The following is a 14,980-nucleotide window of genomic DNA, read 5'->3' on the forward strand; positions in this document are numbered from 1 at the left end:
GCAAGGACCCGCTTCGCTGGGCAAAAAGTAATGATAGTGAAGATTAACATAATAACATTATAGCCAATCTTACCCGTTTTCACAGAATGCAAGAATTAGGTCCCCCGTTTCTATTTCTGAATGTCTCCTGTTCACGTCCAGTCAAACGAACTATTTTCAACGTTTCTGGAATGTTTACAATCATTCTATAATTGAATCAATATTCGAATTAAATTCGAACATAACAGTCGAAATNCGTCACGACCCCCTTCTGGGTCGCGACCCATAGGTTGGGAACCCGTGCTCTATTCAGATGAGTGGATTTCTGCAAAGCAGCAGCTGCACTAAATGATGTGGCATACTAATTTAAATGTAATAATTCACATTAGAGGGAAAGTCTGGAGCCACATAACTTCATACTTGCCAACTGCATTCCCATGGTGGAATGGATGCTGCGTGGCAGTCACAGGTTGGCTGCAAGATATTGTACTGTATTGTATTGTATTGAATAATTCACAAGCAGAAGTGGCAGTCTTGTGGGAGATAACATAGCTAGTGTATTAATTTGTATAGCTGCTTAATTTGTTCTAGAAAGATTCACAACATGATGTAGACCAAGGCTGTCCAAACCCAGGCCCGCCAACGCATTTGAATTTGCCCGCCCACAGTAGCGGTCGGCTGTAACCATGCGCGATGTCATTCTACCAATAATGCCAACTGCCACGTGATTGGTCGAACACGGAAAGAACTATGACTTGAGTCACTGTCACACTGCTGTTAATATCTAACCTACGCATTTATTACACTTGTTCTATTAGTTTTGAGTCAACTTTTATGTATTAAAATTAAATTCTTGTCACCAAATATTGAAAAATTATTAGCTAATAAGCCCCTTCATAGGTCTCATTGATGTATTTTTTATTAGGTACAGTAATACCCCGAACTTACATGATAGGTGGGACCAAGCGATAACCGCGTAAGTCGAATTCGCGTAAGTCGGGGTATATTTTCGCAGTTTGTATAAAATCCAAATCTGATGTATGTAAGCTAATAAATGTTCTCATTAACCTTATCTCGCCTTTTGATTCGTTCACGGTTACAAGAAATCACCACATAGAGTCTCTCAAGTATCAGTAGATATAACAAACAGAAATAAATAACACAAAATAAATTGTAGCTATGCATCGATTCCGCACGGCACGTCCAAACATGTAAGCTAAACAATAGTGTGGGGGGGGAGTGAGTAATTAAGAGTTGCGTGGCGTTCAAACAAAAGACGAATTGACGAGATTTGAAAATCGCGTAACTCCGGGGTAGCGTAAGTCGAGGTATTACTGTATTATTGAAACATGTGAAACTTAAAGCTTTGTTTGATTCAAATACTTATCCATTTATAATAAATCATGAGTGTAATCAAGTGTGATTCACTAGGTGGCCGGCTGACATGTAATTGAAATTATAGCCTGCCTCCAAAATGAATTTGGCAGCCCTGATGTAGATGGATCTGGACATAGAAAATATAGATATTGAAATATTTATTATGGAGGTTGAGAAAAGGATATACATTTGAGGTTTGAAGTCAGTATGAATGATTCACAAATTTAATAAGTTTTACAGAAGAGCAGCAAGTAACAAATGGGATTTAACAATTTCTGAAGAGCCAAATGTATCTGAAGCCAAGTTCCATAGAATAGCAAACCTGTCTTCATCTTAGGTCCAGTTTAGACAAGCAGAATTTCTGCAGAACGGTAGCCACATAGTTACTGTACATTGCTCTTACCATACAGTGGTGGTGGTCTTGGGATTTCAATTCTTGAAAAGAAATACAGTGGTACCTTTTACTTCAAACTTAATTCATTTCAGGAGGTCGTTCAAAGTCCGAAGCAATTTTTTCCATAAGAAATAATGGAAAGTGAATTAATTTATTCCTTGACCCTAAAAAATACCCATTTCAAAAGTATTTGCCGAGAATGTTTTCATTAATCAAGATCGAAAGTTAGAGGTTCGAAGACGATCAGATACTGCCTTAGTTCTAACCATAAATGATGCAGTGAGTGAGAGGTAACTTGCATTTATGGTTTGACCATATTTTTCAGTGCATGCACAGTTTGAACTCTGAAACATTCAAATTTAGAGTTGTTTGAATACAAATTACTACTGTATGTGAAATCCGTGATTTTTACACCGATGTTGGAAAAATCTTTGTAAATAACTCCAAGGAAAAACCCACTCTTGGTGAGAAGTATATCTGTCACCCGATTGTTTTCACATTAAGGTGGGAAAGTTGACACTTAGTTGATCAGAATGCACCGTAAGTGTCAACTGAAGTCGATCACGTGACTCATTTCCCACGAATAACATATAAAAGCTCGAGTCCCCGGAAGCTCTGCGCGATCCCTCGGAAGTTATACTTGTTAGATGTGCCATATTTGTCTCCATACTCCGGACCGAAAGGACATATGACCAACCACAGCCATTTCAACTTCCATCGCCTTTAACGAACCTATTCAACAAACGCATATTAGACATATCCACATAGAGGTATTTGTACTTTTAGAGCTTTGTGAACTCTCAGACTAGCAGGTAAAGCTATTAGAGCGTCCCTTTTGTATAGTGAACTTATTTAATTGCATTTAACCTATGTATCCTAGCTTAGTTATATAAATAAATGCTTGTTTAGTTTTTAAACCTGTCTCCTGTCTCTGAAGGACACCTGCTGACTTACCAACGCACTCCTTACTCAATTTTTTGCCCTCCTAGCCATCCGACAAGCCGAGAACGGGTTTTACCAACCTGTTGCAGAGTAAGTGGTCATTTGGGATGAGCCCAGTGGCCTGCTGCTAATCTCACACTGTACGTGTTAGATCCTATTTGTTACTTGCAACTCCTCTGTGAAACTGGTTAAACTTGTGATAGTTAAATGAGTTTAAGATTGCTCGTTTTCTTTTCTAGTATAAATTGTTAAACAAGTTTAACAGTTGTATTTTTAACAGAATTAGTTCATCTGAAGTAGTATAAAATATCACAAAGTTGTTTAATTAAATTACACCAGGTTAACTAGGAAGTTTAAACTCTTCATAGGATACTAAAGCTTTCTCATTAGATACAGATCTTGAACAGAACCAGATGTACTGTACCACCATTAATTTTCTGTCACTTTGGAAATATAATCTTGCTACCTAGAAATTTTGATGTTGTTTTGGTCAGAATTATGATTTTGATATATCTAATGTTGCTTACTTACTGTTTAATTTTATAGCAATGTGGTTTGCCACACAATAGGAAGTAATTTAACTAAATTCATTGTGATTATTATGAACAGCATAATAGTTAAACTTCAGAAATAACTACATTTTTGTACCATAAATATACAAGGGTCGTTCAATAAGTTCTTAGAAAATAGATGGTGCTCGTAGCCTCAAAAATGGCACGTTTTTTGTAAGCATCATGTCTCACTAGATAGTTGTGGAAGTCTCAGTCATATCCATCACATGGTTTAATTTTTATTGTGGATTGCAGCAAGAAACTTTTGTTTATTTAGAAAAATGGAAAAAAGTGAGTTTTGAGTGGTGATTAAACACTTATATTTAAAATGCTTAACACCAAAAGAGATCAAAGCTGAGTTGGATGAAGTTCATGGCACATCTGCTCCTGTGTTTGCAACTGTTTACAATTGGGTAAATGAGTTCAAATGTGGTCGTACATCCACAAAAGATGAGCGTCGTTCGGGACGTCCAGTGGAAGTGACTACTCCCGAAATGATTGACAAAATCCACGATATGGTTTTGAGTGATTGATGAATCAAAGTGCATGAAATAGTTGAGGCCACAGGCATATCACAAGGTACAGTATTTTCAATTTTGTACGAAAAATTGGGTGTGAAAAAAATCTTGGCAAGATGGGTGCCGCGATTGCTCTCACAAGTCAGTGGAGAATAAATGTAATCGTGTGGTCGACTCTGAGGCTATTTTCGCACTTTTTCGTCGCAATCCTGACGAGTTTTTGTGTCGATACATAATTGTGGACGAAACATGGATACACTATTATACTCCAGAGACCAAAACCAGTCAAAACAGTGGGTTTTTGAAGGTGAAAGGGCTCCAAAGAAGGCGAAGACAGTGAAATCAGCCGGGAAGGTGATGGCCAGTTTTTTGGGATACACGCGGAATCATCTACACTGATTACTTGGAAAAAGGAAAAGCAATAACTGGAGAGTATTATGCATCATTATTGCACTGGTTGAGCAAAGAAATCAAGGAAAAAGTCCTCATTTGAAAAAGAAAAAGATCCTCTTCCATGAAGACAATGCACAGGTGCACACCTGTGCAGTTTTGATGGCCAAAATCACGGAATTAAAGTTTGAATTATTATCACATCCACCATATTCGGCCCCCAGTGACTTTTTTTTATTTCCAAACTTAAAAAAATGGCTTGGCGGACAACGATTCACATCAAACAAGATGGTCATCGCCCAAACAGATGCCTATTTTGAGGACCTTCCGAAATATTACTTTTTAGATGGCTTAAAAAAGTTGGAGAAATGCTTGGAAAAGTGTATAGAGCTTAAGAGATTATGTTGAAAAAAAAAAAAAATCTACCTAAAATAATTTGTTTTTCTAAGGACTTATTGAACGACCCTTGTAGTATTAATGCATGTGAGGAAGAAATAAAATTCAAATTTTCTCTCACTTTTAATTAACTTTTTATATATATAATAGATTCCCCACTTCCATAATACATGGCTTAAGTTTTCAGTAGTCTATTGTCAAATGAGCTGTAGTCTTTTTCATAGGTTCAGTATTATAGAAATTATTCCTGACAAAATAATTTGACATTTCATACATTGATAGTAAAATTTATACCAGTTGTAAAAATGTGTATACTCTAGAGCAGTGATTCTCAACCTTTTTTCGTCACTGTACACTTTTAATAATTTAAAAATTTGGCAGAACACGCAGTTACTTCAGTAAGTATCACAGGACAACTGGTGACGTCATAACAGTGATTTTTAAACACAGTTGGTTATTTAGGTCACGTTTTCTAAATGCCTTGGTGTAACTACCTGCAGTTACCAGTAACACCGGTTACAATTTCCAAACACATCCTAGGAAGGTAGAACTGATTGAACTACTTGTCTCACATCGCTTATGTATGGGTATTCGAAGTGGCGGCACACTTCAAAAATCTCACGGCACAGTGATTGAGAATCACTGCTCTAGAGACAGTAGAAAGACTTCACATTTCTTTGGTTTAATATTAATATAATTAAAATTAAAAATGGGTGAATATCACTTTTTGAATTCAAACATCTCAGATACTCCAAATACTTAATATTTAGTAAATTTAATTAATAATATATAAGAAATGAAAGTTCAAACTTTTAATTTTGAGTTTTAAAGTACAACCAAATCCTGTTTATATAGTTTTGAAGGAAAGTGAGAAAAACATACAAGTGAAACTACTATTGAATTCCTTTCCAGTGAATATAGTCACAAAAGTATGGCACAACACAAATTAACACTGTGCAACTGAATTTGTATGCGTAATTCTTAACAGAGAAGTTTTGATTTACTCTACATGTATGAACTCATTTGAACAACATATAAAAGGATAAGTAAAACTGTGAAATTAAGCCATGTGCTTCTAAAAAAATTGACTAATAAGGCGACAGTGTGATATTGGAGTCACGGATTTTGATCAAACTCGGTGATGATATAGTTTGGCTCACATTACTTGTTAGGGATAATCTGTAAGGTCCAATACACAAAATTAAGAGAGAAAAATTGCACAAACACTTAAAAAAACTTTTTAATACCTATTATTTACAGAGTGGCCAATAACTCAATGGAGGCATACCAGTTTCATAATCATGAGGTTGCTGCTTTGAATCTCGATGTATAACTTTTTATTTATAAAACCGGAAATTTAAAAATACAGGTAGCCCTCGGTTTACGCCGCAGTTCCGTTCCTATAAAAGCCGGCATAAAATGAACCCATATTTGCAGTGAGGTATAGGGTTAGGTTCTACATAAGTGAAAAATAAGCAAATAATTTTGTTTATTAATACAATATAATACAAAATACATTTTAAAAATTAAATTTATATCCTAAAATAAGGTGAAATGTTTTTATTAAAAAATTTTAGTTTTGATCTCGTACATTTTTTGGAAAAAAGGATCCATCTTTAATTGTTTACATTTTTGTTTTCTTTCATTGAGAATTTCAGAATATGGTCGAATATGATGCTCCTTTTTACATTTGCACTTTGCTCCCAATCATTGTCTAATCACAAAGTTCATCGGTCAAACTTTCCATGGTTGAAAGGATACATTAACCCAACGTACAGCTATAGACGAGCGGAGACACTGATTGGTCGACCACCGGTCGCCGTAGTGCATATATAAGGTCAGTTTGAGCGGGAAAAATTGAAGGTGGCTAAGGAGAGATAGATATTGTCTGACTGACAAGAAGTAGATATCATCTGGCCAACGAGAAGTAGATTTGTATCACTAATGATAGTTTGTGATTGCCAGAAGTGCTACTGCGTCGTAAGGTGTTTTCCTGAATGAACTGATACGGGATACATTTATTGGCGCTATGGATTCGGACCCCATTTATTGGACTATTAAGTTTAATAACTTGACTCGTGGGTACCTAAACGTTTAGTATTTTAATATTAATTTAATGCAAATGTATACATATCCAATAATATTAAACAGAAAGAATAAATGTATTCAATAAAAATCTTTGTTTTAATGAATATACAATGTCATGTCTCAGTAAATACATCAACACTGTAATGAAAATCAGTCTAGCATAGGGAAAATCGGGGAATTACACCGAAATGGCAAATTGTGCAGCGGCATTATTGTGAATCGGCTTAAATTGAGCCAGCGTAAACCGAGGGCTACCTGTACCATGAATAAAGTGAAAATTATTACATTTATTTAAAAATTATTTTTGAATATTCATGTACATGTGGGATTCATACATAATATTTACTGTATTTATAATTTATTTGGAAAGATAAGACAATTTTGTTTATATCTTATCATCTTTACACGAATATTTGATTTAAGTGTTTGTGCAATTTTTCAACGTTAATTTTCTCTCGTAATTTTGAGTGTTAAACCTTACTGCTTGGCACATGTCACTTGTTGGAGATGCACTATGTCCTCACCAAGTTTCATCAAAATCTGTAAACCCAACATCATGCTGTCCCCTTGTAAGTTTTGCTTGCTTTTAGTCTTTCTTCTGATGGTCTTGTCACATAATGGTATATGTGGCATCAGTTGTTTCTTTCCTCCAAAACTTCAGTCATGTGAAAGAATTATTCAAAAGGTTTTCTCATATTGGCTGTGAATAGTGAAAACATGAGAAAGTGACCTTTATTCTCTTAGTAAAATTCATTCATGTTACAAAATATGGAAAGGAAAAATTTTTTGTTGTTTTAATATTGGATAACTGGATAAAGATGTACCAAGCTGCAAGTTAGATCCATTCCTGTGTAATCGTCTTTGGGCAGATGCTTGAATCATTGTTATTGTTGACTATGTAAAATAATAAGAGTTAGACAAACAGGTGAAATCTGTAATTTCAAATTTAATTTCTTTTTGTACATAATCAAATCTTTAGACAAAATTTTATATATTGAATTTTTGATGTGTGCTGATATAAAGTGAGAAATTCATAAATTTGTCTACTTTTTAATTTCACTCACTCAAATATTTTGTCGCTTAGCAGCATCATGATTATTTTGAAGATTCTGAGCAGTCCGGCGACCCAAATTTCACTAAAATCTGTCGGTAAACCACTTTTGAGCAAAGTCTCTCCGTTTGTAATCCGAACGCAATGTCTGGCAGACAGCTCGAGATCGGCATTCAGGAGGGCTGGTATTGGAGTCCGACGAAGAACTATGAAAGAAACCCTACTGCAACCAGCTGGTGATACTGGTAAATTTCATCATAGTTTGTTAAATTTTTGCCCTTTTTTTTTTTATTAAAAGGAAACTTACTTTCTGCAGCTTTCGATCTTGGAAAAGGAGTTGTTGCCGGAGCATCAGTATTTGGATTAGGAGCACTTTGTTACTATGGTCTTGGACTATCTAATCAACCTGGAGCTATAGATCAATCTGTGTAAGTGAACATATCTCTGTCGACAAAAACAACTGATTATTTATTATGAAATAATTTTTTTATTTGCTAGTTTATGGCCGTCTTATGTAAAGGAACGTATTCGAGACACGTACATGTACTTTGGTGGAAGCATTGCCTTAACTGCTGCATCTGCTGCTGCTGTTTTTCGTTCTCCTGTCCTCTTCAGATTGGTTGCAAGCAATTCCTGGCTGGTAATATCATTAATTAATGTAATTTATCACTTTTGGGATACATATACATGCTATTGTATTCTTTCTAGGCAATTGGTGCTTCAATTGCTGCAATGATTGGGAGTGGAATAATTGTTCGATCAATACCCTATTCTGAAGGTCTGGGAGTTAAACAGTTAGCCTGGGCTGCTCATAGTGGTATTATGGGAGCAGTAATTGCACCACTTTGTCTGTTGGGAGGTCCTCTGTTAATTAGAGCAGCATGGTACACTGCTGGTATTGTTGGTGGTAAGTATAAGCAAGAAATTAATGATCTGTTATCTAAGAAAGTATCATATTGTGCATATATTTTAGATCTTATATCATATTATTTTCAGGATTATCTACTGTTGCAGTTTGTGCACCAAGTGAAAAATTTTTAAACATGGGTGGTCCCTTAGCAATTGGTTTAGGAGTTGTGTTTGCAGCATCGTTAGGTAATTATAAATGTTTATTTCTTGTAAATGTATGTGAATTCTAGACTTAAAGGTTTGTTCTTTTAAAGGTTCAATGTTCCTTCCTCCAACAACTGCTCTGGGAGCGGGAATCTATTCTATTAGTCTTTACGGAGGATTGCTTCTCTTCAGCGGATTTTTGCTATTTGACACTCAAAGAATCATTAAGAAAGCCGAGATGTATCCGATGTACGGAATGAAACCTTTTGATCCGATTAATGCGTAAGTAAAAATTTGTAAAGTTTAACAAGAGGTTTTTTTTTCCAAATAAGTCAAGAAATATTTTAGAATAGCTTGTATGATACTGAAACTAACATTCTGTAATTTTAGTTGTGATAGTTTTTACAATGGATTTAATTTTGTTCACACATGCTTACATTAATGATATACCTTATGTCTACTAAGTTTTTATCTTTTCAAAAAAGTATATTTGAGTGAACTTGATAAAGTTGAAACAGATTTCTGTCATTAAGCACAATAATGATAATTAGTGCAAAAGTTTCATTATACTACCATTTTTAGAGGTTGGTTTAAATATTTTGGTAACTGTTTTCAGATATTGCCTATATCCATTTGCAGATCGAATATAAAATGAAGAATTTTAAATTCCTTTCTTTACACTTGGGTGGTAGGGTCATTAGCTCTTTGCTTGTGATATCGTCCAAATCCAGGAATCTAATCCTTCTTTTTGTTTATTTATAAGATGCTTTTATGTGGAAGTAGATACTCAGCTCTTCCACTATCCTTATTTTAATGTATAATAATATACATCTGTTCCCAGTTAACTTGTATATTTTTTTTATTAAAAGCCTCTTCTGCTCACTGTACAAAAGATAGGATGAAGAAAAATCTCAAAAGGCTGTTTTATCTCTTTTAAAAGTCATACAGTACTATCTATGTACTGTTTTCACTTGCCAGTCATTTGTGATATCAGTGATTATGTAAACCCTTGACATTTCTAAACTCACCAAAAATTGAAGACTTTCTCATTACAAGTTTGTCTCACCTAAAAACAAGGAAGGTTAATGAGCATAGAGGCGTACAGTATATGTATGAATACTATTGCAGAACAATGGTTCTTGTAATATGGTACAGAAGGTCGATCTGCATGTGTGTCCAAGTTTGAACTAGTGCCTACTTTATACAAATCCATGAGACCACCATCGGTTGGCCTCAATGTGAGCACCATGTGTCTTGGCAATAGTCCTGCACGTTAGCTTCCATTGTAAGAGACTACCACAAAGTACAGGAAGTGCAATCCTCTGCCATTCCTCCTTATGGGCTTTCCACAGGCCCCAAAGAGTGGTGATGCAATGAGAGGAAGGTGCCCTTTTCAGTAGTTCAAACCTGCAGAAATCCATAGGACTTGCATCTGGTTATTTTACTGGTATATCGTGAAATGGAACAGCCTGAATACCAGTGTCTTGTGCCATCTGCTGCAGAGCTTTGGGTAGAATGAGACATATGTGACAAAACCTTATCCATATGCACCCAGACTTGATTGATTGATGGCATTTCCATACAAATTAGGCAAATTGGGGTGAGGATATGTTGCTGAAAAAAGGCTGAATTGATTTTACCAGTTTTAGGGATCTGATGAATAGTTAACTTGCCTTGATAGTAATATCCCACGATAACCAAAAATTCCTTTGGGAAAGTTGCTTTGCAATGACGGATGAACTGGGGACAGGATTTTGCATCGCATGAGGTGTATGTCAGGACTTGAATTTTGCCACAGTCTGATAGGTATACCCATGCCTCATCCGGCATGACCACACACTTCCACTTTTTCCCAGATAAATGGTGTTTGTAGAGGTATCTGCTGTTGGTCTTTACCTAAGTGAGGTCTATCAGCTTGAGAGAATGTCCATGATTTTTAAAGACCTTCCGGAGATTTAACTTCTCATGCAGGGTATGTTCACAGTTTCGTGTGGCCATCACACATTGCATAGGGGAATTTTCCTGAAAGGCCATTTGATGCAACCTCTGAGATACAGGTGGTAGCATTGCAGTGAGTCCCGTTCGTGGGTGATTGAATTGCTGGCACCTCTGGTATTTATGCTAATTAATTATGTTATTGATAGTCATGTAACTCAACGTGCATCCATGTTCTTTGCACTGTTTTTGAATTTGAGACACTGAATATTTCGCATGGAAAAGTGCAACTACATAGCTCTCCCAAAACCGATTCCCCTTTGCAGCCATGATGCACACAACACATCACATCACATCACATCACATAGTTTTGAGTGTGCCAATACTACAGGCTTCTGGCTTTCTCCTTTGCTTTTAATTAACCATTTGGTTCAGTCTATTCTGTAAGTGGGGGGTGATGGTTCAAACTTGGACACAGATATGCAGATCAACCATCTGAAATCCTTTCTTGTTTGACACTTACTAAATTATCAATAAGAAATTTAGATGAGAAGGTTTTGAGCTATTTGCTCTGTCATGTTTCATTGATGAAAATCTTGTTGCTTGAAACTTCTGATCAGTGTAACCATATATGGGGAAAGGATTGTTTGATATTGTACAGTACATATAAAAGCAGGGACTATATTTGGTAAATTATTACTCTTTCCATTTTTCAGGTGCTTGTTACTTCATAATTTAATCTAATTTTAGTGTAAGGCCTACCAAATTATTGTTTTTTTGTTATCTATGGTGAAATAAAATTAAAGGATTAGAACATATTGACATGCTGCTTAATGTCTTGTTTGTTTGGCAAAGATAGGAGCTTTTACAAAGCAGAAGCAGAAATTTACATTTCCTTTATAGAAGTTCCTCCTGGACTGCTGATACTAGTGTCCTTAATTTAAGATAGGACAAACATATGACTATATGAAGAAAATCTGGAATGATGTGGTTCCCTCTAAACTTCCTTTAGAATAAGTGAAATTGTTAAGTTAAGCTGTACATTAAACATCTCAAAGTATATAGTCTAGTACTGAAATCATGCAATATTTGAGGTGCAGAATTTTTTTAAATGTTTAAGGGGGACATTTCTAGAAAAGGTACTATTTTGCTTTATAATGCAACTTTTGATAGTATAACCTGTAATAATAATTTTTTTTCCTCCATGTTGGCTAATAAATTTATATAGGTTAGAATATAAAATAGAATACACTGTGAAAATGCTATGTAACACTTTAGACTCCATGCACTAGTAATGATATAGCATGTCTATTGGATTATTTTTGAAAGCACAAGTGAGTAGGGAACTATCCATTTGTTCACTTCTATTTCAGTATATGTACTACTAGGGGAGATTTTCCATGAGAGTGAAAATTATCTTCTGGTTTGAGTTTGCACTGATTAATTCATACTAATGGAAAAAGAATTGTTTTTTTTTTTACATCAAACAAAATGGGATCTTCAGCATTTGGAAACTCAATGTAATTTTGTTGGTTTACCTTAGCTTAACAAATTCATTGATGTGAATTGTTTCTTTATGTCCAGGTAAAAGTTCCTTCTTAATTTCAGTTCAAGATGGATTACTTGTAAAGAATTATGTCCAACCTGAGCATGGTTTTCTATATATCTAGTAACACTTAAATTCATAATACCAAAAAACTAATTTAAAAAATTTTTTTTTTCAGGTCCATTTCTATCTATTTGGATACAATCAATATTTTCATTAGAATTGCCACAATTTTAGCGGGAGGAGGATCTCGCAAAAAATAAGTTGGACCATTCTTTACAAGATACTATTTATTTCATATATAGTGCAAATTCTGTATATAAAAATTTATGTAGTTTATACAAGAATAAATAAATCATCGTGGTGCAAAACTAACACTGTTTCTAGTCTTTTACAATATTTACATGAGCTCTTGAATTCGGACAGTTTTACGAACTGCGTTGCTATAGCCTTCTTTGAAACGAAACCAAATTTGTGTTTTCTGAAATCCTTTATCTGAAAAGAGAAAAAAGTCAAATAAATTTACACAAAATCAAAATTTATCTGAAATATTTGCTCACCATCATTTTACACGGTTGGTTGAGTGACTGCTAAGCCATACACAATCCTATTTGTAGGTAATTTAATATTTGTTTCATTGCATACAGAAATGTGTTAATAAAGGTGTTGAACAGAATATTTTAGCAGTAGAAGTATTAGTATTGTTTTGAAATACTACACCTATTGACAGGGATTTTAAAGTAATCAGACCCTATACAATCTGGAATGCCTATTATCTATATACTAGTTGCAAGGACCCGCTTCGCTGGGCAAAAAGTAATGATAGTGAAGATTAACATAATAACATTATAGCCAATCTTACCCGTTTTCACAGAATGCAAGAATTAGGTCCCCCGTTTCTATTTCTGAATGTCTCCTGTTCACGTCCAGTCAAACGAACTATTTTCAACGTTTCTGGAATGTTTACAATCATTCTATAATTGAATCAATATTCGAATTAAATTCGAACATAACATTCGAAATAGAAAACCACTTTCAGCCCCATATCTCCCGCACCCTTATAGCTATCGAGACGCAACCCCCATAGTGCACGAATGGAGACTTGTGGCTACCACCACGTTCAAACAGCATTCACGTGCGATTTGTAGTTTTGGCGGAAAAGTGACACACACACGTCCATTTTTATATATATATAAATGGACGTGTGTGTGTCCCTATATTTCACTTTTCCGCCAAAACTACACATCGCACGTGAATGCTGTTTGAACGTGGTGGTAGCCACAAGTCTCCATTCGTGCACTATGGGGGTTGCGTCTCGATAGCTATAAGGGTGCTGGAGATATGGGGCTGAAAGTGGTTTTCTATTTCGAATATTGGTTCGATTATAGAATGATTGTAAACGTTCCAGAAACGTTGAAAATAGTTCGTTTGACTGGACGTGAACAGGAGACATTCAGAAATAGAAACGGGGGACCTAATTCTTGCATTCTGTGAAAACGGGTAAGATTGGCTATAATGTTATTATCTTAATCTTCCCTATCGTTACTTTTTGCCCAGCGAAGCGGGTCCTTGCAGCTAGATTCTAGATTACTTAGAAAAACAGTGTTTTATATATAAAAACTTTATTACATACAAATGTATGAACAAATAAAAAACCCAGCAAAGCGGGTCCTTGCAGCTAGTTCTGTATAAAAGCTTAGATTCTCTCACCAGGTTCGAATCACTGAACAAGCATGCCTATACGACAGAATTTGACAAATGTCACATCATCACGCTAAAAGGAAGCAAGATGGTAGTTCTTAGAACAATGGATGTGTCATGGCAGAGACATCATTGCAGGTTGTCTCTTGATCAAACATCCATGGTGGAAGCATTGCAATCCTTTCCTGAAAATTTGCTATACATCTTGCCATTAGCACCCTAACATTTTTGGCATGGAATAGTAGCAAATCTGTTTAATGTAGTGGTCATCCTGTTCAATTCCACTTTTACCATCAAGTGGCACACTTTTCTGCTGGCTCCCCAGATAAATGGTCATACTATTGTCATGAGATGATTTATGTGCCTTGTATGTTTAGGAAATTTTGCGGCCATACACAGATAGGTGTGGCAACGTGATAGATTGAGATATTCTTTGGAAACCCTATTTAAGGGACTAGGGATGTAACTATTACAAGCATTTTAACTTATCCATGTTGGATGGTCACACTATAGACAATATAAGTAAGGGATGGTCTACCACCCCAAGATAATTACGGAGTTTGTAATGCAACCTCATATTGATAATGCATCCACAGTAGGCTCAGAAATAACCATCCTGCAAGATATGCTTCATTTTCAATTTGTAAAGAAAAAATACAGCATCACTGTCTCCTGAAGGTAGCAAAGTTTTACTGTATAACTCAAAGCTCCAAGGGACAGGAAAAAAGTTGAGAGAAAAATGCCTATTCCAAATAGATTTGTATTTTTGTCTCTTTTACATTATATAAAGAATCTTCGATAGTTCTTTGGTTTTGGTTCCATTAGTTACACAGATAGTTTTGCAGGTACCGGTACATCTTGTTGAGATAAAGTGAGAAGGCCCCTCTCTCTCTTTGGACTGGAACATTGCAAATGAGTGTTGGACAGTAGATACAGACAACTGTCTGAAAATTTCAAGGAAATTCAATAATTGGGATCACTGAATAGAAATTTAATGAAGAAGCAAACGTTTTCAGCCAAATCTGTTGGCCATCATCAGGCAAAGAATATTCGAATATA

The 14,980-nt window shown here is 35.4% G+C and overlaps 2 protein-coding genes across 4 annotated transcripts in view; one reads left to right on the top strand and one right to left on the bottom strand.

The window, feature by feature from the left end:
• Positions 1-7,689: 7,689 nt before the first annotated feature.
• On the top strand, positions 7,690-12,595 carry LOC111625197 (growth hormone-inducible transmembrane protein-like). The gene is made up of 7 exons (XM_023368276.1): positions 7,690-7,931; positions 8,003-8,114; positions 8,185-8,326; positions 8,395-8,593; positions 8,683-8,781; positions 8,850-9,021; positions 12,399-12,595. Exons 1-7 carry the CDS (start codon positions 7,727-7,729, stop codon positions 12,481-12,483), a joined length of 1,014 nt encoding a protein of 337 aa, XP_023224044.1. The 5' UTR covers positions 7,690-7,726; the 3' UTR covers positions 12,484-12,595.
• LOC111625196 (chromosome transmission fidelity protein 18 homolog) overlaps positions 12,583-14,980 on the bottom strand; it is a 31,373-nt gene continuing 28,975 nt past the window's right edge. For all 3 annotated transcript variants that reach the window (XM_023368271.1, XM_023368272.1, XM_023368273.1), the window contains one exon: positions 12,583-12,715. In XM_023368271.1, coding sequence (XP_023224039.1) covers positions 12,621-12,715 — 95 coding nt within the window. In that variant the 3' untranslated portion in view covers positions 12,583-12,620. The remainder of the gene's footprint in view (positions 12,716-14,980) is intronic.

This window comes from Centruroides sculpturatus, unplaced genomic scaffold (genome assembly GCF_000671375.1).
Source record: "Centruroides sculpturatus isolate CEXI.00-Female unplaced genomic scaffold, Cexi_2.0 scaffold456, whole genome shotgun sequence".
NCBI classification, from domain to species: Eukaryota; Metazoa; Arthropoda; class Arachnida; order Scorpiones; family Buthidae; genus Centruroides; species Centruroides sculpturatus.